General features: G+C 44.5%; 1 protein-coding gene across 2 annotated transcripts in view; it reads left to right on the top strand.

Annotated features, from left to right (window-relative positions):
• Positions 1 to 696: 696 nt before the first annotated feature.
• camkk1a (calcium/calmodulin-dependent protein kinase kinase 1, alpha a) overlaps positions 697 to 23,333 on the top strand; it is a 55,796-nt gene continuing 33,159 nt past the window's right edge. For both annotated transcript variants that reach the window (XM_041952454.1, XM_041952455.1), the window contains exons 1-2: positions 697 to 1,110; positions 20,906 to 21,359. In XM_041952454.1, coding sequence (XP_041808388.1) covers positions 21,027 to 21,359 — 333 coding nt within the window. In that variant the 5' untranslated portion in view covers positions 697 to 1,110; positions 20,906 to 21,026. The remainder of the gene's footprint in view (positions 1,111 to 20,905; positions 21,360 to 23,333) is intronic.

Raw genomic sequence — 23,333 nt, 5'->3', positions numbered from 1 at the left:
ACTCGAACTCTCCAGACGCAGAATAAGAAGACGATTTTAAAAACTTAACCGGTTAAATGAAACCACATTAGAGAAATTATGAATCCACACAAAGTATTTTACATGTCTGGTGTTGATCTGTATCTAACGTCACATGAAATGAGCTTCATGCTTTCATGTCTTGCTGAAGGTGAGGTTCAGTGTAGGAGCCCTTGGGAAATAAAGGTTAGACTACTCCCCCCTGACAATCTAATTGATTTTGATGGCCACAGCCGATGCATTTGTTGCCTACATGTTCAGCACAGACTACAGTGGAGTCAGTGATTAGACTGCTACCCTCTGCTCATCTTCACTAATTACTGGGACGTTCGTTTGAATTTTGTCAATTGAGCAAGGCAGCAGGCTCTGAAGCGGCCAGCAGAGGCGCTAGCTGTGCTCCTGCTCTGTGGATTCACTATTAAATCCAACCTTTAATGGAGGAGCAGCGTGGAGAATTCCACATGTGGCACCTGTGCTTATGACAGGAAGAATCGAGCACCCTGCACTGCACTGCTCTGCTTCACGGTGTCAGTCCTAAACTGTGCTGCAGGAGCATGCAACAGAGCAGGGAATGAAGGCAGGATGTCGGTCATAAACTGGAAACAGGCGGATCTTAGGACCCGTGGCTTCATATCTTGCCGAATAATAAAAGTTGGGGTTATCCGTGCGCCGTCGACGCGCAAACAAGCCAGACTAAGTGTTTGTGAGCGGCTCCTCTGCTGTGTGCACATTGCAGTGGTGCAACAGCAGCTGCGGGCTGCGCGCACACGCACGCACACACACACGCGCGCACACAGCCGCTGGGTGTCTTCACTCTGCGGCTGCACCGGAGACAACAGAGCGGCCGGCGCAGGCTGCTCTGCCCGTGTTTTCCGGAAGAGACGGTGTGAAACATGGGACGCACCTCAGGTCAGCAGCTGATCCCGATCCCGCCTCGCGTCTCGCGCTGAAGCCCGTGTTCCCCATCGGTCGCGAGTGGAGTGATCCAAACCGGGCGCCGCGCTTCCGAACGGGACATCCCTCCGGATCCCTCCCCCCGGGCTGGAACGCGTTCAGGGGTGGGGGCTCGAACACGCCCGTGCATTCATTTGGGTGAGTGAAACTTTTTAAGATCGTCTCATTTCGAGTGCGCGCGTGCTGAGCGGCGGCTCGCAGGGCCGGTGGCGGCTATGGGAACACGGGGAAGTGAAGCAGATGCGGATGGAGGACGCCGCACGTGTTCGCTCACCGTGTTTTATTGTTGTTCGGTGAATTGCTCAGAGGGGACAGTCGATGCTCCGCAGTTGCACCGGATTTGAACCACTTTGCACACGCGCGCGGGCACGCACTTTGCACCATGGGATCGGAGGCTGCACTGAAATGCAGCGTGCACGCACGTCAATAATTTGCCACTGATCTGTGTCATGCACCTGTCGTAAAGAGCCGTTGCCTCATACTGTATGTGGTCTCATGCTGAACTCTCCTGTTGAGGAGTGCGGTGCTGGGCTCATGAGTGAGTCCACTAACAATCTAGTGCTGACATGATCCATCCATACTGACACTTCTGATTATTGATTAGTCATTTATCAAACAAACATTGCTCTTTCCAGCTTCTCAAAGGTGAGGATCTGCAGCTTTTTTCTGTTTTTAATACTGTCAACTGAGTATTTTGGGGCTTTTGGACAGTTAGCTGGACAAAACAAGCAAAAAGATGACCCCTTGAGCTCTGCTTAAAAGAAACGGGCATTTACGAGCATTGTTTTCTAACATTTTGTTCAAGAGAACTGGACTTATCCAATAATAAAACTGATGGTTTGTTGCAGCCACAGTGAAGGTGACAGCCTCCTGGTGTCAGCTGGTCAGCACACAGTGAGACTGTGGTTGTACCTGTGCAGTTTGATCCTATTTGTGCAATGACCTCATTCAGTTTTAAGCCTCAAACAACAACAACAACAAATGGGGAACATGGTTTTCACTGCTCGAAAGTGAGTTGGTGTCGGTGGCTTCACGTCCGCCTCGAGTGGTGCCTGTTTCACCCTGTTCTCAGCCTGTTTACTCCCTCATTCATGAGGCCCAGGGCTGCTTTGTTCCTTTGAATTTACTTGACGGATGACTTCAAAATGAACGGGCTCCTCGAGAAGCGGCTGGGACGCGGGTGACATGCGGCAGATCACTGTAGTGTCTGAGGAAAGAAGAAGCAGAGTCTGCGCAGCGTTTGCTCGGCGAAGAGAGAGCCAGTTTCAGCTGTGGTCAGTTGACTTTGACAGCACGATGATTTGAATATCCCACAGCCAATATTTAAAATGAGCTCGGCTGAATTGGCCCGCAGGCTGCTTTGCAGTCCAACCTATGGGTTCAAATTGTGTTTTGTGTGCAACTTTATGAGCTTTTACTGCCAGAAATGGGACTGTGATACATATTATGACAGGCCAGTATCAGGACTAAGAGCGACAATGACTGGTTTTCCAATCTTTACAGCCCAGGATCATGTGGCTGCATGCTGTCCTGTTCTTCCTGTGCAATTGCTGAATCCTGCAGCAAATTGTGGTCTGAGCAGAGTGTGTGTCCAGAAATGTGTGCTACATTACCAACAGCTCTTTATTTAGCAGGGATTGTTTGTCTGGGTGGATCTTCCTTTGAGAAATCCTCAAAAAATTCTCAAATTGATGGAAAAGCATGAGATTTACATTTGTGTAATGTCTTGAGTCATTTTGCCTCGTGTTTGCATGTTTCATATTCCAGACAACTGCTTTGCATGCTGTAAATTAGCCACACCAGTATCACTTCTGTTTCTCTTCCCACTTTTTGCTGCTGAATGTGCTGACGGCTGTAACCCCCTTTGCCCTCCTTCACATGGGCTTTGGTAATATACCAGAGCTACGACCCGGCTACTGAAAAAGAGGACACGTCAACAGCTCCCAGCTCCTTCAGCCCCTCTGGGAAATTACTTGAGGAAGGCGGGGGAGAGAGAAAACGGCATTGTGTGTGTATCCCTGTGTGAACGTCTGCAGGTTTCAGTGTCTTGTTGTTATGATATTAGTGTCTTTAATAAATGGCATGAACTGTTGAACATGGAGGCCTGGACATCATTCACCCGTATTACTGCATGTCAAGCACAGCCAAACTCTGAGAACTGGAGAGTAAACAGGGAACGTCTGCTCGTCCACTGGTCTGTGCAGGCTGGTGCACCCTGTGGTGCTCTGCTGCTTCTCTTATTGCAGCAATTTCCTACACTCAAGCTTCGTGCTAATTGTTTGTGATCTTGAAATCACAGCAGAGCCGCATACAATTTGCAGGAAGTGCTTTTCTTTCATTCAGTCGAACCAAAAGACCCTTGGATTTCTCCGACGTGTAATTGCTTGATGTATCAACCGCAAGTGAAGTGCATCATCAGTGGGCTGCTCGTCCGGATGCGTCTTTGTGCCTGAGCGTGTTTGCCCATGAAGACAGTTTTGCAGGCACTCAGACTGCATGAAAATTGAGATGACCTTGACTCAGAGGAGCTGGTAGGGTTTGACGCTTTGACGCACCTCCATTAAAGGTGAGAGTTATAATTTTCACAAATGGTGCACTCAAACACAGCCTGTAATTAAAGCAAGTCAGTTTCATTTTCCTTTGTTTTTTGAGCAGCCAACCTTCATGTGCGACTGAAGTGCGTTTCCCAGTCCGGAGTGTTAAGACGCTAGCTCGGCCCTGTGGAATTCACAGCGAGGAGCTCTTTATTTGGTGTCTGACAGGCTTTCATCCTGCAGCTGTGAGCAAAGAGTAGCAGCTGTACCTGCTGGAGTGTTTCTTTTGCTAAGCTAGTGCTGTCAGTACTGCATCCGTCGCCTCTTCCGTGGAATCGCCTTTCGGTTCCTGGAAGCTCTCAAGGTGTCTGTGGAGCTCCGCTCTCACGGACCCACTCTCGTGTGCGCCTGCAGTATGTTTTAGGGTTGATCAACACACCGAGTTAGCAGTGTAGGAGGCAAGCTTTCCGTCTGCATTGACATGACTAATAAAAAGCAAGTTAGAAACCGGACTGAACAAGTATTGGATGAATTGACTTGAATACTTGCTTTTAATTGCGATTAACAAATGCCACAGCTGCGCTGAGAGCTGGGACGGCTAAGAAAGGCTCACCTCCATGCAAACATCCTCTCACACAATGTGAGCGGCAGTCAGGTGAGAGCCGGTGATGCTGGTTTTGATTTCCACAGAAACAGCAGCAGGGAGCTGTTTACTACTGGCTTGCACAGAGTCGTCGGGATCGATTCCAGCGCGGATACTGGACCACAGTGCTCATTGGTTTGGCCGCCTCCTGAAACCGTTTCAACAACGCATGCTGCAAGGTAAAAAAAGACAGAGGAAAAGCTTTTCTGTGCACTGTGCAACAAGTAGTGGCTCCTTTTCTGGTGGCAACAAGGGTGAAATCTTCAGTCAAAAGTACTGTTACATTAAGACACACTGTAGCCGAGGCTATCCACTCTTATTCTGAGCCTTGTCTCTGATATTTGGAAATTATTTCTCGATTATTAGACTTATTATTAGACTAGTTGTAGTGTTACTGCTTCTTTCATGGTTCTGGTTATGTAGCTCATAATGTCGCGGTTAACCACCCCCCTCTTTCGCTCATAACCCCAGTGTTAGCAGGTACAGGTGATAACCAGCTTTATGCATGACATCGGCTGGTCTGGGTCAGCGGTGTTAGCTTTAGTGAAGCAGGTAACCCGAACAGAGCCAGAGACCTCAGAACGAAAGCCAGCGATATGGACGTGGCTACAAGCCAAGTTCTGCAAACTCTCTTTTCTCACCTGGGACAGATCTGAAATACTAAACTCCAATACAGCACGTGGCATGCTGCCATGCAGTGTTGTTTGAGTAGTATAATGTCTTGGTCCTTGGTGTCACCTTGAACCTGCATCTTATCTCATTCCTGCCGTCTTTGACTCTTTTGCCCCTGTTACACACACACTCAAACACACACGCACACATGCACCTAACAAACAAAAAGAGACAGACTTGTTGACAGGGCTCAGAAAAGGGGACATATTGAACATATTTTCTGCTGTATATTGGGGACGGATTGGTATGTTCTCGATACTGCGTGGTTAAAGTGTGGTGGCAACATCAGAAAACAAGGGTGAAGTCTGAGCAACAACAGAGCCAAAGAGCTGCAGATTTATGAGAGGCCAAAGACCGACTTTGAATCTATATGCATGATCGCAGTGTTCAGCACTGTTCTACGCATGTGTCGTATTTAACTGCTGGACTGTCCCTTTAAATAGAGCATTTCTCTGGTTGTGCCTGAGTCTGTCTTGCCAGCTCTATCTTGCTTTCCAGCTCAGAGACAGCATGCATCCCATCATTTTTGCCCAGATGGACGCAACCAGGTCCTCACCTAAGCAATGCATGCACAGCTCAACAACTACCAAGCTAGGATAACCTAGCCTGCTGAGCCCTTGGAAGGCTGCGTCGTACAGAGGAGGGGGATGTAGCTGTCATGCGCTGCCTCTATTTCATTGTTTCAGTTCTTGTGGCAGCAAATGACCGGACTGCTAAAACTCACAGCAACAGGTAGTCCTTTAACCTCGCCTGCGGATTCAAATCATGACATGCAGTAATGTACAGAGTGCCACAATCACTGATGGTCAGTCCCTGCCGGTCATCTGCTTTATTCCCTGCCCACACAGGTATCGCGTGTTATCAGCACCAACCAGAACCACAAACCCCTGGAGAACACTCATGTAGGAGAAACTGTCACTGCAAATAATAACTTGCACCTCAACATTCATTTATTCAGCATGGATGTAATTTTCCCTCGGGGGAACAGCTGCAGACGAGATAATGCTGGAAAAAGAGACTCCTCTTTCAGGTGTCTCACCTAACGGTTGATAAGTAGGTAAACGGCAAGGTAGAAGGCTAAATGACACAAAATGTTGCCTTAATGATAATAATAATTCCTCTTGTGGATGACAGTTTCTGTCTGTTGCTGAAATATCTCAGCTATGGGATAGATTACACAGACATTCATGGTCCCTAGAGGATGCATTCTAATCACTTTAGTGATCTCCTGACTCTTCCTCTACTGCAAACATTAGCATGCTAGCATATTAATATTGAGGTATCGAGAACCTTCTTGTATCAAAGGCAAAGTCACTGGAGACCAGGCTTCCTGCTGTGATTGAACTTTACCTTCATATTGCAAATTTGCTATTGCAAATATGACTCAAATGTCACTAAAAGAAACAATCATTAAAACTTGAAGCGTGACAGGTAATTTACAGTTTTGTAGAAAGTGGATGCATGAATACATTTGCAGGTCCTCATTAGTTCTTGCTGTGCCAGGCGCACAACCACATCTGCATATTAGCCCTCATTATTCAGAGCACGGCCAGTGAGGACTCTGGGGGTTCTCAGATCTTTGAGTTAACCTCATCCAAGTGCTAGCCTGCACTCCACCTCACGTCCACTTCTGCCATTAGCCAGAGACACCAGCATGAACAAGACACCTGCTACGAGCCCACAGCAGTTCATTCCTTTTATTAGAGCATGCTTAGTGGAAGAGCGCAGCCAAACTGTAAGAAAAACAAAGAAAAAGTGTTCATTGATGTCTTCCTGTTGCGTGAGTTCTTTATGATTATTATTGAATGGTTAGTGTTAGTAATCTAACTGCGCCCTCATTTAAAAAAAAACCCTCTTTATTTAACCATTACTTCTGTCGAGGTAGTTCTGTAGGCTTGTTAAAAGACGACGTAAACAGCACCGTCAGGCAAATGTGACACTACACACATTATTCTTTTTATTCTATTCTAGCCATGTCGGCTTTAAAGTACGACATATACCAGCCCCGAGAAAAAGACAAATAAAGCGTAAATCCCTTTAAATTCAATTTCTCAACCTCTTATCCAAACGTCCGGTCAGCTCAACGCGCTGCTCTGCTGCGTGTCCCCAGAGCTCTGCTGTTATTTCCATATGGCTGGCGAGCTAACTGAAAGAGCTGATGGCTGGTTGGGTTTGCGTCAGTCCTCGGGAGAGGCTTGTCTCCGTGCCTTCCAAAACTCCTCCACCGACCCTGACACCAGCTTTTCCTCTGTGGCCACTTGTCGCAGTGGACTCCTCTGGGTCCTCTGCAGACAGCCAGTCCTGCCTCCTGTCCAGGTTAGCCTCTGAGCGACGCTGGAACATCAGTTCATTTCCCTCTGGAGGGGCTGATGTGCGGGAAGATGTTGATTTTAGCTTTAATAAGAAATCGTTAAAAATAGGAAATACTTATTTCTGTGTTTTCAAGTGAATGCCCACACGCTCACGGAGGCTTTTTGCAGTTTGCCACCCAACCCACATGTGGCAAGTATCTGCTACATGCAGTAGTAATGAGATATGCATGAACAGATGGTGTTTTCTTTGTTTACATCTGATTAAAGTGATACATGGGTGCACTTGGTTCAATTATGTGGATAGTTCTTGTATGATGACCAGGTGTGTAATGCACACAACAGGGGCTGTGCAGCACACTCTGTCTTCTATGTATAAAGAAACTCTTAGGAGTCCTATGTATTGCATATAGTCTAAAATCCTGGATTCAACCTTTCAGGTGGTACAGAAATCTGTAACATCTTCATGTTGGGTTTCAGGTTCCATCACGCGTGAACATGTGCACAAAAACATGGGAAAGTGTGCATTCTGTTACCCAGCGTAAACATCATAATACCGCCTCAACTAATTCTGATGAATTAAGTTATTATGGCGATGTTATCACAGTCATTATCATGGTCGCACGGTTGTCATGTTCCTATTGATCAGCCGCTGAATGTCAAGAAGTCGGGTCTTTTTCTAGTGTGAGAGACAGATGGACAATCAATTGTAGCTCTCATCTTTGAAGCGTCAGGGCTTCGTTTCTGTCTGCGATTATACATGTTAACCTAAACGAACAGGAGCCTGTACTGAGCTGTGAACTACCAGCGCACAGCTGGTGACACGTAGCAGGACGCCGGGCCTCGATGCCTCCACCCAGGAGGGTTCAGCTAAAGCCTGCCTTTCTTTGGCGTCAACAGTCGATGTATGTTGCCACCTGTAAGTAGCTGGCAAGGCTTTAGCGTTAATTTATTCCATCAGCTGTCACAATTTCTCTAGTAGTCCCTGTGCCATGCCAACATAATCACTAAATAATGCATTTAAAAAAGTTTTCTCCCTCCTCGCTTCTATAAATTATGTGTGCAGTAGTGGTGGAGGAGGCTCTGGCAGATTGTCTGCTAGTGCTTAGCAGTGACAACGTTGCTGGGGGAGGAACGGGCTCTCGAGGCTCCAGAGACAGGTTCGTGTTTTCAGTGCGATCTGCCGGCTAAAGAGAAGGAGCTTAAACCTCGGCTGAGATGTCTGCTGACGGTCCTCTCCTCGTCCTCGTCTCTGCACGGCATGCTTTACTATTTCTGCTCATGCCTCCTTGCAATAGGCGTCTGTGTGGATGATGGAATGGCATGAAAGAGCAGAGTTGGTAGTCCTTTTGATGAAATCCTGGAGGAGTGAGAGGCAGAATTTGACCCCGGGCCAGCTGACACCAGCGCTCTCCTTCTGCGAAAGCAACCTATTTTAGTGAGCAAACCGTTCCTCTTCTGGAGAATCGACCAACCTTGGCTCCCCTCTCCTGGCTTCTGCATCTAAATTTCTCTTTGTAGCCTGCACCAGGGTGGAGAATAAGAGACTCCTCAGTGCTGCAGCTAACATTATTGATGAAGGGAGAAAGAGGCTCGCAGCTCGGAAGGCTGAAACTCTTGTTTTTCTCAAGAAGAATCTGGCCCTCACGCTGTTGGAGGAATAACATAACTGGCACATCAGATGAGGGCTAAGAAAAAGCTGCTAACATTAGTCACTAATTGCTGTCAGGGAAAGTAAAAAGCCAGCCTGTTAAATGGAGAAATTGACTGTTGTGTACTTAATTACAAGTCATTTTTTACCGTATAAAATCGAAGGTTGCTTGACTGTAGTCACTTTATGCTCCTGGAGAGGACAAACTGAATGTTCCACTGCCATGTCTGTGATTATGAAATGATTTTGCAATGTCAAAAAAGATTAAAGTTGAATAGTTAAGATCCCAGAACAACTCTCTTGTTGTCGAAATAATAAATAAATAAAATTAAGTGAAGTGACAATTTTTAAAATCATTTCTGGTCTTCAGCAATTTTTCTAAGAGCTCCTTTGAATTAATTGAGCTCAAACTAATAGTTCTTTTATTATCAATTAATTAGCTGACCAGGTTTGTTTGAGGTGATATCTTGGGGCAGCGGTTGTCCACCTATCAGAAGGTGGGATGGATGGTTTGAGCCCGGCCTCGGCAGTCTACAAGTGGAAGTATCCTTGGCCAAATTCGTCGTTTCGTTGTCGTTTTCTGAGTGACTTCATGCGTTTTACTCTTCCGTCTGATCAGTCCGGTGAATATGGCTCTCTTGCCAACCATTGCTTTGAGGGTTAGGGTTATTCAGCACCTCTTTCTCTTTGTCAGACATGCTGTTCGTCATGAAAATCACCACAATCGTCTCTTAAAGTGAAGCGCATACACTCGAAATCCTGCTGTGGAAAACTCAATTCCATCGTGTGAAAGCTTGTGTGTGTGTGTGTGAATGCAGACTTGTGTAAAAAGCACTTTGAGTGGTCGTCAGATTAGTGAAGTGCTACATAAATACAGTCCATTTACCATCCTAAATGCCTTGTTTTTTATCCGACCCAACGATATTCAGTTTACCACCAACAACAATCTTTATATCTAAGAGGCTGAAAACGGTTTTCTTTTAGCATTTTGGCTTGAAAAATTAGAATTAACTGATGATCAGAATTGTTGCAGACGATCAACTAATTGATTAATGGGCTCATTGTTGCAGCACTAGAACTAGGATCATATAATTATTGACTTTGACCTGTAAACTTTTGACACATTTGATGAAAAAATATTTGCCAAAGCTGCAAATATGCTCGACTTCATAAAACGAAATGCAGATGAGGTTTTGTAATCAAATGATCTGTAAGCAATGGGAATAATGATCCTCTCTGTGTTTAGGGAGTAATGTTTTTAGGATGAGTCACCAAAGGGCTGCTGGGCCAAACATTTGCTCCTGTGATAGCAGCGGCCCGCTGATGGTGATGCCTCCGTAGCCCTCTGCCTGTGACCTTTCCCCAAACAAAGAGCACAAGTTCAAGTCTGATTTTGTCTCTGAAAGGGGTTTCATGTTTGTTTTTTTCCGCCACCAAAAGCACATTTGGGAACCTGCTCCAAAGAGATAAGAGCTAAAAAAAAAATAAAAAAACCTCACATTTTGTTTTGATGCTTTAAATGCCGTGAGAGGCACATCAGCTGGAGGAAAATGCTGCTCATCCGCTTTCAACCGCAGTGATGATTCTCTGAAAAACAGTTCAGGATTTAAGCTGGTACAAAAAGTAGTGATGATAACATGTGACTAACACCAAGGGTCAAACCAAGTCACAGAGCAAACTGCTGCATTAAGTCAGATTACTCTGCAGCTTTTTTTCATTTAGAATAAAGAAATGAGAAACAACTAAATAACCAAGTGTAATTATGTGGCTAATTGTGTTCATTAGATCATTATCCACTGTGACCATCATCTTGTTAGTCACGTTGCCATGTTAGACATCTATCTTCACACACACACACACACACACGCACAGACACACACGGACACACACGCTCACCTGTCAGGTCACACTTGTTAGACCATCAACAAGCACAGAGACAGACTGAGGGTGAAACACCTGTTGGCAGAACATCTGGGTTCTCTCGCTGTGCCGACAGCGTGTTCCCTTCCACGGCTTAGCAAAGGTGGAACATGCTTTCATGCCGTGTGGGAAATGTACACGCTGGCTGATCAAGCATGGAAAGCAACAGGAAACGTGAAAGCATTAACTGGAAACATTTAAATAGGTGTTTTCATTTTGCTGGACAATGATAATCATTGACCATAAACTCTATGAAGCACAATAACTGAACCTGACCCACCGGTGGACGCTGCGTCTGGATTGATTTGTTTCAGTTTAGCGTTAGCTTTGAGACTGTTCTGTAGTTTTCTAACGAGAGGTTTTGGTTTGCATCTTTCTAGCGTGCTTGCAGCCCGGATCAACAGATATATGGATGCAAACTAACTATTGGATGGATTAACATGAAATCTTTTACAGGCATTCATGATCCCCAGAGGATGACTCTTTGGTGATCCCCTAACTTTTAGTGAAATTTCAACAACTATTGGACAGATTGCCATTAAATATAGCTTTGACTTTCACTGCGGTGATCCCGACTTTTCGTACAGCGCCACCAACAGGTCAGAATGTCTGTGTTGCAAAACTGATGACAGGTTTGCAGACTTTCGTCGAGCTGCTGGAGCGATATTTCTTTTCTGGTCTTTGGTGGAACAGTAAAACAGCAAATGTGTTTGCATTAGCCGCTGCCGTATTTTTTGTTATTTGCTTTGAAGATTAGAGTAGGTGTGTTGAGCATATGGATACGCCTCCACGCGCCCGCTGATGCCACTACTGCAAATATTGTCAGACATTGCATTTAAGCAGGAAACCTGAAAACGTGCTGTAATAAAAACTATACAAATATTCTGATCCTCTAGAGGAAATGGAGTCCAGACTTTACTTTTTAATAAAAATGTCTCTCATTCTGAGGACTGCTCTGCAGCTTTAAACAGTTTCACAGGGTAAAAACTCAGACTCTGTGTGAAATTGTCTTGCCTGATATGAAAAAAAAAAAAAACCCACAGAAGGTTAATTACCAATCTCGTGGCTGTGTTTGAGATCGTAGTAATTTACCGAAGTTACAGATGCTGTGCCACATGCATAAAAATCGCCAAAGCACTCCTCTCAGATTGGATGTGCATGTCTGTTTTCAGCTGCTGTGTGAAACCTGCAGATATTTTAATAAACCCCGTACAAAGAATATTACATAAGACAGCAAACATCACTACTGATGTCTGTGCAAAACCTTTAGCTGTGCCTTTGATGAAGAGGTGACTTTGTGGCTTCCTCTTATTTGGTGTGAAAGTGTTTGCCTCAGTGTTTGGTGCTAATTAGCAAATGTTAGCATGCTAGCATTTCGAAGTATAACCTACATTTATCTCCCAAACCGTGCCTTGCTCGTGCAGCATGCATTTTTATTGTTGAGTCTGTAAAGGACAGTGAAAGCTGGACTTTCTTCTGCCTCCTGCTCAGCACGGCTGAATTAGTGAGAGGAGAGAAGTCTGCAGCCAGCTCCAGCCTCGCTGCATCATGACTGACCTGGCAGCCTGCCGGCCACATGACCACAGGTTTCTACCAGCGACAAGAGGGGATAGAGATCGCTGGGATAGTCTGCCTCTCTGAGGGATTTAGAGGGCGCTGAGTATCACTCCCAACAGAAAAGATAGATGGAGTCTCATTTTCTGCAGCAGCGGATTAATCCTCTGCAGGTTCACATCATCACAGCGTGAAGCTTTGAATGGGAATTTTGAGGTTTGATGGAGAACGGGCTGACCTGTGTTTCTCCTCTATATGAACACTTTACTGCAATAACACCTAAAAACTGATGAACAACTAGCATCAGGTCAAGCTACCAGACAGCCTGATCAGGGTCACAAGGACAGAGGGTAGAGTCACCATCAAGGCCATCCTCTGCAACGTAAATCTGCAGATGGGTTTTCATCTGTCCTTGTCTGGAAGTGGGGGCGGCTATCCTGGGCTGGGCCGTCGCTGTCAGAGAGACCCTTGTCAGGCAACATTTCTAGGATTCCAGGAAGGTCAGCCATGCTGGAAGCTGCAGACTCATTGTCAGTGTGAGTCGAGGAGAAATAATTGGCTCATCCAACTTGCCAGTTTGCACTCTTATATCCTGTGTAATCCCGGGCTTATTATTGCCCGAGGCAGCCAGCCTCAGAGAGGGTGGCCCTGGATTTGGTTGGGATTGTCCCTGAGTGTATTTCTGTCCGGTCAGATTGATTGCTGCTCATAAAGCCTGTATCCAGTGTCTCGCCTGAGGAGCAGAGCTGCCTGTTTTCTCCATCACATCACATTGATTGGCTATACAAGAACGTGTTTAAGGGGTTTTACGGATACAGCTAGTTGTGTTTCGTACAGTTGCCTGTTAATCCCGTGGATTGAATTAAAGAGTCCCAGGGATTAGTCTGTGACAGGTGAACACACAGCAAAGTGTTTCTACTGCAAAGTGCTGTAATTATGGCATTTGCGCCTGTGTGTTTAAAGCTAGATTTTGTGTAGGTGGTTTTGTTGACAGACACGAACTTCCTGTGCTGTCAGTTTTAATTGTTTATCATCTGCAGAATGAAGAATGGAGTCTTTGTGTGAGCCAGGACCTGGGCTGTATTTGCTTTGGGTATTTAGCACTTTGACTGAGGCGGTGGTTGTTGATTTTTGCATATTCCCATTGTGTTCTAGTGTATATACTCAATCTTTTCCCTTCCTTCCTATACAGTCTTACATTTAGGTCTCATATTTAATGTCATTAAGAACTATTAATGTGATTATTTTTAAGAGCGTATGTAGCATCATCATTGTAGCATCACAGGACTAAACCCTAGCTATAATGCGCCTTGTTATGTGTTTTAGGCTGGAGTTTTCACATCATATGTCTAACATAAAAGAGTCATCCAAAGTAAATGACAAAATATATGATTGATGCCCTGCAGTGTGACACATACTGTGTTTTCTGATCTTGTTTCAAATGAAGCCCACACCTCTCCTCAGCTTGAGGCCAGCAGCTCAAGCCTACTTCAGATGATCTTGTGGGAGATGTACACGGCAGTTTTTTTTTCCATTTGGTCTAGAGGTCATTTAAGGTTTGGTTAGGTTTTGGCGAAGCAGCTTGGTTCGGTTCAGGGAGAGATCACGGTGTAGGTTGTAAGAACTGCTTGGTAACGGTTTGGGACCAGCCAGGGCTAAAGTGAAGAGACCAACATGGACTGTTGGTAGGAAACAGGAAGCGAACAGCAGTCTGTTGTGGCTCTGTAGTATCATCACACAGTTACCTCTTTTGGTGAAGATGTACAAGAGTTGTAATTACACCAGCTGCCAGAGTCGTGGTCACTCCAACATAAACAAAGGTTGTTTATGATGGAGGACGGTCACCTAACACACACAAATCACTGCTTACTGCTCATTAAAACATTGCAGCACAGCAAAACAAATGGTTTTAACTGAGCTGAATTTGTTCCAGTAAGAATGCTTGTGCGTGTGTGTGTGTATGGGGAGGGGGGGTATTGAGTGGGCAGGTGCGTGTGTGTGCACACAAAAGCCATGCAAATCCAAGCTGTTCCCGAGGCTTCCTGCTGGGCTCTCCACCTTTCCCTCTCCTGCGTTCTGTTTTCTCAGCAGTTAATGTGACCTAACCTCCGTTTGAGTTGGATGACATGTGACAGGAGACGGCGACAGGCGAGAGGGCTCCATCAACCTGTGGGCCAGGGAGAGTGGAGCAGCAGGAAGGAAAACGCTGATTTGATCTGAAGAAGACTCCTGGTTTGGGCTGATTGTGGCCTTTCATTAAGAAGCAGTGAGAATGGGTCTGCAGTCTGTAAAAGACTGCAGTATAATTGTGTCTTTTTTAGTGAAGACAAAGAAGATGCTAACTGCCTAAAAGAATTTCATTAGTAGAGATTTTTATTATCGCTTGATTGCATAAATGCTGTTTCCACCCGGCCAAGGCTGTGAATACTGGATTGGGAGCACTGAGTCCTTGTTATTTTGCAATTGACTTCACAGTCAAGTGGCCACATATTAAGACAAAATATTGCATATGGGCACATTTGTGACATGAATGACATAATACCTGTAATAATGGTCTTCTTTAAAAATCTATCCTGGTCAAACCCTGACATTAAATGTGTTTCACTTTTCTATTTAGTATATTGCAGAGTACAGCTGAATTTAATTTGATAGTTGAAGTACACTTTAAGTACACACACAGTTTTTCCAGATATTTGACCAACAATTCTTTTTAATGCTGTGAACTGTGGAGGTAAAGATGTGTGTGGCCTCTGCAGTGCAGCGTCTTGTTGAAGTCACCACGGTCTATCTGGCCCTGAAATCAACTTACGACCAGTGCAAAGATGCAAATGACCCAGCAGAGTCAATACAATACACAGAGCCAGCAGTCTAATGTATGCACACTGCCTCGGCGTGAGCAGGACTGTAAATGTTTACAATTTGACCTTCTCTTTAAGGTGCAGTGAGTTCAAAGATTCGTCTTGTACTTTCAACTGCACGATAAGGCATTTCATTTCTTTTGATCAGCTGACATTTACTTAGTGTGCTTAGGTTGCCTTGCAGTATGTTTTCCAGGCCTGTGCACCGTGCAGGTCAGCAGTCTTTTTGTTCAACGTGCATTTCACGGAAAAATCAAACACACACAGCTTCACATCTCACAGAGAAGAGATGACGTAGTGCACCCAAAGCAACTTTAATGCAGCAATCCTGCAAAATTGCTTCTACTTCTATAGTATGCTGTCATTAAGAGTACGTCTGCAACTATTAGCTTCACAACACAGAACATCACAGAAGACCTGAAAGAATCACATGCATTACACCTTTTAACGTGCTTTTCATGCAAAATGCAAATGTTAAAAAAGAAGAAGCCTTGGTCAGCGTCGTTTTGCATGCAGATTGTCTTCTGATCTTGTTTTTGCAATCGGTGAACAATCAAAGTTGATTGTCTTTGGTCCTGCTGAGGAAGGCAGCTCACCTCACTTCAGCTGTTCAATTTCACAGTTGATGAGTAGTTGGGATGAAAAGGGAAGGTGGTGAAGAAGAAATTCACCGCTGTCTCTAACATCAAAGGAAGAGAGCACCAAAGGTATGCTTTCAACATGCAGCCTTCCCTCCTCTCTCCTCTCAGTATTTACCTGTACGCTGCAGTTACGTGGACAAAGACGGTATTTTTCAGAAGACATAAATCACTGTAGGTCTGCAGGGTCAGAGCTGCTATAGGCAACTTTCAGCTCTGCGTTGAATATTTACCGTAGTTGATGTGTGTGGGTGTGTGAGGCATCAAAATATGCAGGACCAATATAAAGGATGGATGGTTTGCTTTGGGCGCATTTCATTTGGTCCTCGGATGTCTCTGTTTGCCGTCTGCACACGACAAAATGATGGCGGAGACAAATAAAAGTCAGGTTGAGGGTGAAAGTGGTTTACTAATGGAGCCAAATGGATTCATTTGTTCACCCTCTTCAGCCCACTCCTCCTCCTGCTGTAATTAGCCCTGCTCAGGCCTCTCTCCATCGAAACTGGTTGAAAGATGCCAGCTATTGAAAAGACTGCGCTGGAGGTTCTCTTTGGTTTAACCTATCCATTTTCTTTTTCCTCACATTGTTTTAATAATCAAAGAAAAAAATTGTTTAGAGAAAACATCATTTAGTAATTTTAATTGCTAACAGGATAAAACTGAATACATATATTTCCTCTTGTGTATCTCAGTTTCTTTTAATTTGACATAGACTATTAAACATGGAATTTAACTTTTTATGTATTTATGTATGAGAGAATTTTTGAAAACACCACTAAAATAGATTAGGGGCTGTTCGTGAAGTAACGTAACAATATGGAAGTTAGGCATTTGTATGGATGCCAATTCAACGTCTATTGTACGCATCAGTTACTTAACTTCTTTCTTAAATTCAAGTGAATTTATCTATTGATAAAGGGAAACGAGGAAGTGCTTCTTGGATCTGGCAGCGATGTAACACAAAACAGGTGATTCTGTTGCACAGCTGCCAATCAATGTCCTCTAGTGTCTATTATTTATGACATAAAAACAAAGTGTTCCTCAGGGTCAAACAATCTCATATTCAGTGTATTATATACCCGTTTCTGTTACACATGAGACATCCACACCTAGCTGTGTCATTCCACATGTAAAGATGTGTACACAAATCAAACCATATACCAACCATACAAGTAAATACTCCCCAAAAAATATCTCATTCATTTCATTTAAAGGTGAAAAATCATCTAAATCCAAGCAGTTTTTCTTTGTAGCTGCCTTTTAAACGAGTCACCAGCCCTTCCAGGATTAGGCATCATTTCACTCACCACGCCTTTAAAACAGTTCTCCACTGACTGAGCGTCTCACTGCTCATGATGGAAAAAAACAGACATCAAAATCGATCCGGCAGAACCAGAAATATCGTCCTTTTGGTGCTCTGCATCTGTAAGGAAATTCGAGAAAATGTGCAACAACTTCAAAACATGTTTTGCAGCTTTTATAGGAAGACAGTGAACAGTTATGTGTTGCATGAACTGAACCTGCTCTGACAGCACGTCAGTCACTGTATGCGACGTAGAGAGGCCAGAGGGGTTTCGTTTCATCTCGGACATTTCGTACGACAAGATGGACGGACGCAGTGGAAAATAATAAGATGCACATGAAAGAAAATATTAATCCTAATGAAAAAACGTCCTCCATAATGAAAATGTGTGGTTACCTGCTTCTGTAAACAAATAACAGTCTCAGTGCAGCTGAAATGAATAGCCGATACTCCTCCGCCTCCCACTTCCACCAGGATATTGCTCACACATGCAGCGGGCTGAACGGTGCTGCAGCCTGTTTTGAGACACAGATAATCACTAGTTGTGATAAGAATTAGTAAAGTATGACACTTCCTTTTTGTTTTTTGCTCAAATGAATCAGAGTCAAACAATGCATTCCCCCTCACTGCCACCAGTTAAAAGGTTTTTTCCTGCTCTGCAAATTTACATAGATTGAATAACAGTCATCTGAAATATGCAAATGGTTGGAAAATGATGATGGGTTGTGTGTGTATGTGTGTGTGTGCGCGTGCGTTAAGTAAACACTGTCACTTCCTTATGACAAGCCATTAACTGGTATGAATATTGTATTCATAGATATTTTTGTCTTGAGTTATGACTACCGTTTTGTCACCAGCATTTATTAGTAGCAGTTACATTACAGGTGAGATGACTGTGCTGCTTTTAATGTCTGTATCATCCAGTCTCTTTAAACAGATGTGTGCATTTTGGTATCGGAAGTGTTCTGGTGTCTTCTTGTAGTCCGAGTAGTATTGACCAATCATGTTTGAGCAAGCTTTGGTGTGGTGCAGGTCAACAGTCCTTGTGGAGGGCAAAAGAGGTGAAACATATGGGTGGAATGCAGTCTTTGAACCCACTGGCGATCGTCTGATTTTAATTTTTCTTTTTATTAGCTTTACTTGGTAAACTGGCGACTTGTCCTTTTTTGCAAAAGGAAGTCTTGTGTCCTGACATCTGGTGGCTGCACCAGAAGCCCCAAAACATTTGGCCCCTCAGATTCCGAATCGTCCCCAGATTATTGGTTGGTTCCGTCATTGTTTATGCCTGCTAACATGCTCACACTGTCAATGCTAACATGCTGATGATAAATAGGTATCATGTTTAGTTCAGCGTGTTAACATGCTGACATTTGCTAATCAGCTCTAAGCACAGCAGCTGAGGCTGATGGGAATATCAGTAGTTTTGCAGGTATTTGCTTGTAAACCAGAGCATTAAACAAAGAGAAGTTTATTTAAAAGATCATGGAGGACACATGTTCTCTGAGCGGAACCTGAGTGCCCATAAAAAGCTTCATGTTGAGTTATTTCACTTCAAACCACAGTGTGATAGTGATGTGTCGTTAGTGAACGAATCGACCTTATGAGCCAGCTCCTTTAGAACAGGAATAATAGTAAATTCCGACATTCTGGAAATGATAAGGTTTAATATAATTCCATTGAGTAATTTAGGCGATACTGTATATGAGCACACATACCAGCCAGGGTCAGCTGAGCTATGAAAGTCATAAGCGGAGATAAATGAAGAGCTGTTTGGGAGCAGAAAGAGCTGAGCCAAATGGGAATTCCCATCACTAAACTGTGAACCTTATGTTAGCAGTAGAAGAAAAGTCACTGGAGCACCATAATCATTAGGATTCATCCTCTGGGACTCACAGTCTGGACCAAAGTGGTGGACCGGCCGAATAGCAGATCGGTATTTCCATCCCTAGAGCCTAGCATGGCTAAAAATGCGCCTCCCTGCTGTTGGTTTTGAGCCATGGCTGTGCATGAATGCATGAGCGTGACCCACCTGGACAAAGTGGAACACTGTGTTATTTTTGAATATGAAGCTCTACCTTCCTGTCACACTTCAGGAATAGCATAACGTGGCCCATTTTGTCTCTGGCTCCATTGTTTCTCTTCAGGTTGTCTGTTCATGTCATATACGCGGACCCAGGTGGCTCCTCTGGGAAGAAAACAACCACCACACTTATTCCTCTTGATTCCTGCTGTTACATAGATGGATGCTGTTTGAGGATAAGGGATTTAAGTGCCCTTTTCCTTGGATGGCTTGACACTGGCTCGCTTTGCATATCTGTGTTCTACCATCTGCAGAACAAAACCTGAAGCAGATGTACGAGAGGGCTTTGATACTCCCTGTCTGTGGCAATCTGCCTCTGACTTGATTTCCATGAAAGATAAAAGGGGTATGGAACAATAAACAAATCCTGCTAAATATCTGGGTATACATGTACTGTATGCACACAATACCTTCAGTCGCTTTGATGTGTGAATTTCTTTGTGTCTCAGCCCACCCGCAAGCGTTTGATGGAGATACAGGGAGATGTGACCGAAAGCTTTGCACATAATTGGCTCTGCAGCATTTGTGTTGAGTTTTTTCAGGGGGACATTTATTTCAATTTACGAGTGCACGTCTACTGTCGGTAACTTGACCCACCAAACCACCCACACACAGAGAGATGGCAGTTCCCCCTTCATCTGACTGGCTCATGACACTTCAGTCTCACACGTGCTCTTGCTGCAAGACCAGATTTAATGCACATGTAAATCACGTAAAAATGTGATTTTCTTTGCATTGATTTAATTTCTCATCTGTCTGTCAGTCTGTCATTATATGTTGTGGTTTATGAGCAGCATGATGACGGAGAATATGATGAGGCAATTAAGGCAAATATCATTGAGCTAAAATATTCAACGAATCTCAGAAAAGTGTGTCCCTTAACTGTAACACAGCCTTAAACACCACAAAAAGACAACATCTAAGCGAAATCCTGCTATCAGGTCTAGCATCTCTATCTACTTTCATTATTCCAAAGACAACAGCAAGAGCTAGTCCACAGAATGATGATTTTGAATTACGTAATGGAAAGTGCAGACATCGTTAGCCACACGTTGTAGCTCCGGGGATGGCTGTGTCTGCCAGTCCACCACTTTGGTCCAGACTGAAATATGTCAACCATTACTGGATGGATCACCATGATATTTGGAATAGGTCTTCATGGTTCCCAGATGATGGACCCTAATGCCTTCGGTGATCCCTTTACATTTCCTCTTATGCCATCACCAGGTGGACTTGTGTGGTTTTTAGTGAAATATCTCAACACCTATTGGATGGTTTATGATGAAATTTGATGCTGACATTCATGTTCCCCAGAGGATGAATTGTGATAACTTTGGTGATCCTGCAACTTTTCATCACGGTCTTTATACCCAGTCTGTCCAGTTGTTGTTTATGACCAAACATCAGTCCCATCTGCCTCTGCTGCACTTTGTTTTTAGTGCTCTTTAGTAAATGTCAGCATGTTGACATGCTGAGCTAAGATAGCAAACATGGTAAACGATATACCTGCTATCGTTAGCATTGTCATTGTGAGCATGCTGATAATTAGCATCTAGCTCAAAGCATCACTGTGCCTTCGTATATCCTCACAGAGCAGCTAGCATGGCTGTAGCCTTGTCAACTGTGACAACAGGCTGCACCCGTCAATCCGGTCCAGTTGATTTAACAACATTTGAAACCAAGATGACTGCCTGATTAAATGTGTGTACACCGTAGATCAACTCGTCTTACTGTAGCTGACTGAGCTCCACCTCTCTTTCTGTCTTTCCAGCTCTGGTGAGACCCTGACCGTTGCGACCACAGGCTGGCCCAGGTCACGTTGATGCCGGTGGGCACTCCCCATTACTCTCCCCGCCACCTGCTCCTGCGCCGCTCCCACCTTCCCACCCGCCATGGCTATGAGCAGTGACACCGGCAGCGAGAGGCTGGACTCCGACACTGACAAACAGACCAGCAGTCTCACGGACACCATGGCCGCCATGACGACGAAAGACTCGGACGGCTCAGCTACCAACGGAGTGAGGAATGGCGGGGCTCAGAAGGAGGGGGCTCAGGCCAAGAGGACTCATCCGCTGCGGCCTCACCTGACTGGGAGGAAGTTGTCGCTGCAGGAGAGAGGCACGTACCTGTCATCAGGTCCCGGAGGAGGCTACACTCACATCTCCCCTCGTGTGGCTCGTAGGCCCACTGTGGAATCGAAACGCGTGTCCATATCAGACTCTCAGGTGAGGAAGTCATTTTTATCCATACTGCTTAATAATCCTTGATAATTTTGCATTGACGTTACCAAAAGCGTGAATGTTTCACCTAAAACACCTTCAAAGATTCTCTTCGTCTGCAGTCCTTTGATTTGGTCATATGATGACATGAATTTGTGCAGATGGGTGTGACAGGTGGTACCATAGCAGGGAGTGAAACACTAACAGAGAGAAAGCAGCTCCATTGTCCTTATGTGAGCAGTTGCCATAAGTTCAGTATCTCTGCATTATCACCAAAGAAAGAGGAGCAGAAGGCTGGTGAACGTGGCAGGAAGAAAGAAGCATGAGAAGGTCTCACTGGTCTCCCGTTGGCACCCAACATGCCTCTGTGTGTTAGCTAGTTTATGTTATATATAATGCATCGCCAAGCTTCTGTTCAGGATGTGCAGCCTGAAGGACACAACATGCTCTGCACTGCGAGCAGACGTGTGTCGTAATGAGACGTGAGAGCGTCGTGTTCAGATATTTGCTTTGACAAGAGCACTATTGACTGTTCCGCCAGACGGACGTTAAACACATTCTGGCCAGCACTGTGCTGCTGGATCCACCATAAACGAGGTGAGGGGTGGGAGCAGCCAGTGATTTTCCCCCCGTTAATCACGTGCAGCATTTCTGCCTGTTTTCCTGAGTGGGACATTTTGGTTGATGCATCAGCACATCTTTTAACAGTCAATTAAAGCTCCTCGACTCTTCTTGGGTGCTTTCTATAACTGATTTTTGCGATGATCTGCATTGAATCATATTAGATTTTTTGATTGTAGATGAAAAGATCAATACTACTGTCTTTACTAAATAATTAAAGGTAGAGCCACTTTGCATTTAGCTTAGCTTAGCAAGAAGACAGGAAACAGGGGAAAAGGCTAGCCTTCCTCCGTCCAAAGGTAGAAAATCCACCTCTCTGCACCTCTAAAGCTCTCTAATTAAGAACTTTACAATAAGGCTGCCAGACAGCAAAGACACTGACATCAACAGTCCCACACGTAGTCCTGCAACCTCCTGTGAAACTGCAAAGCCGCTTTATACATTTGGCTTTTTGTATTGAGTGAACAAATGAGATATAACATGTTAATTAGATAGCTTTAGAGATGCTGGTAGATGCTGGGATCTTTGCACATTGCCAGCTAGCATTTGTGCTAAGCTAACTGGTTGCTGGCCGTAGCTTCGTATTTAGCATCTAGCTACGAGAAAGGTATTGATCTTCTAACTCTCAACAGTAATTCTGGTAACATTTTGGTAAATTTGCTCATCCACTGCAAGTGTTACTGTAAAAGTGTACATTGCTGACGATTGTGGATGGCTTATTAATAACGAGTATCACTATTAACATATGCGACATAGAAAACATGCAGCTGAAAACAGGCATGCATCTTTGTGTGCTAAGCTATAAAAACTACCAAACCGTCCTCTGACTTTTTCCAATTCAGAGTGAACATTAAAAATTCATGACATCTGCCAGGATGTGGAGCCCCTCTGAATTTAACAGACTGCTGCCACAGACTTGCCGAGCTGTCATTGTGTCCTCTCCGATCTGAAAGTGGAGTTGCAGCTCTCGTGCTGAACCGTGGGAAGGACTCATGTTGCTTGTATTTCCATGCTCTCGCTGGATCTACAGCATGACACAGCAGAGAGAGAGAGAGGCACAAGCATCCGTTATGACTGACAGTTTGAGTTTCTTCACTGTTTTTTAATATAACAGCATGTAATACAATGGGAAAATGTACAAGAACGACTTACACATGCAGATTGTCCAACTTGGTGTCGGTTTCTGTTATCTCCCCACTTCCGTTATAGAGAAAAAACATATGGAAGTCTCATACTAAGCTGCATGAGGACACTCTGTGTGTGTTATGTAATGATTTAAGTAAAGCACAGAAGCTTCGCACTCCTTTTGTTTTCTCTGTGTGTTGCAGGAAACTCTTCTTTGGGTTTTCACTCCGGATT

The sequence above is a fragment of the Chelmon rostratus genome, chromosome 14 (genome assembly GCF_017976325.1).
Source record: "Chelmon rostratus isolate fCheRos1 chromosome 14, fCheRos1.pri, whole genome shotgun sequence".
NCBI classification, from domain to species: domain Eukaryota; kingdom Metazoa; phylum Chordata; class Actinopteri; order Chaetodontiformes; family Chaetodontidae; genus Chelmon; species Chelmon rostratus.
The sequence above is the reverse complement of the archived record's forward strand: the minus strand, read 5'-3'. Positions and strand labels throughout refer to the sequence as shown.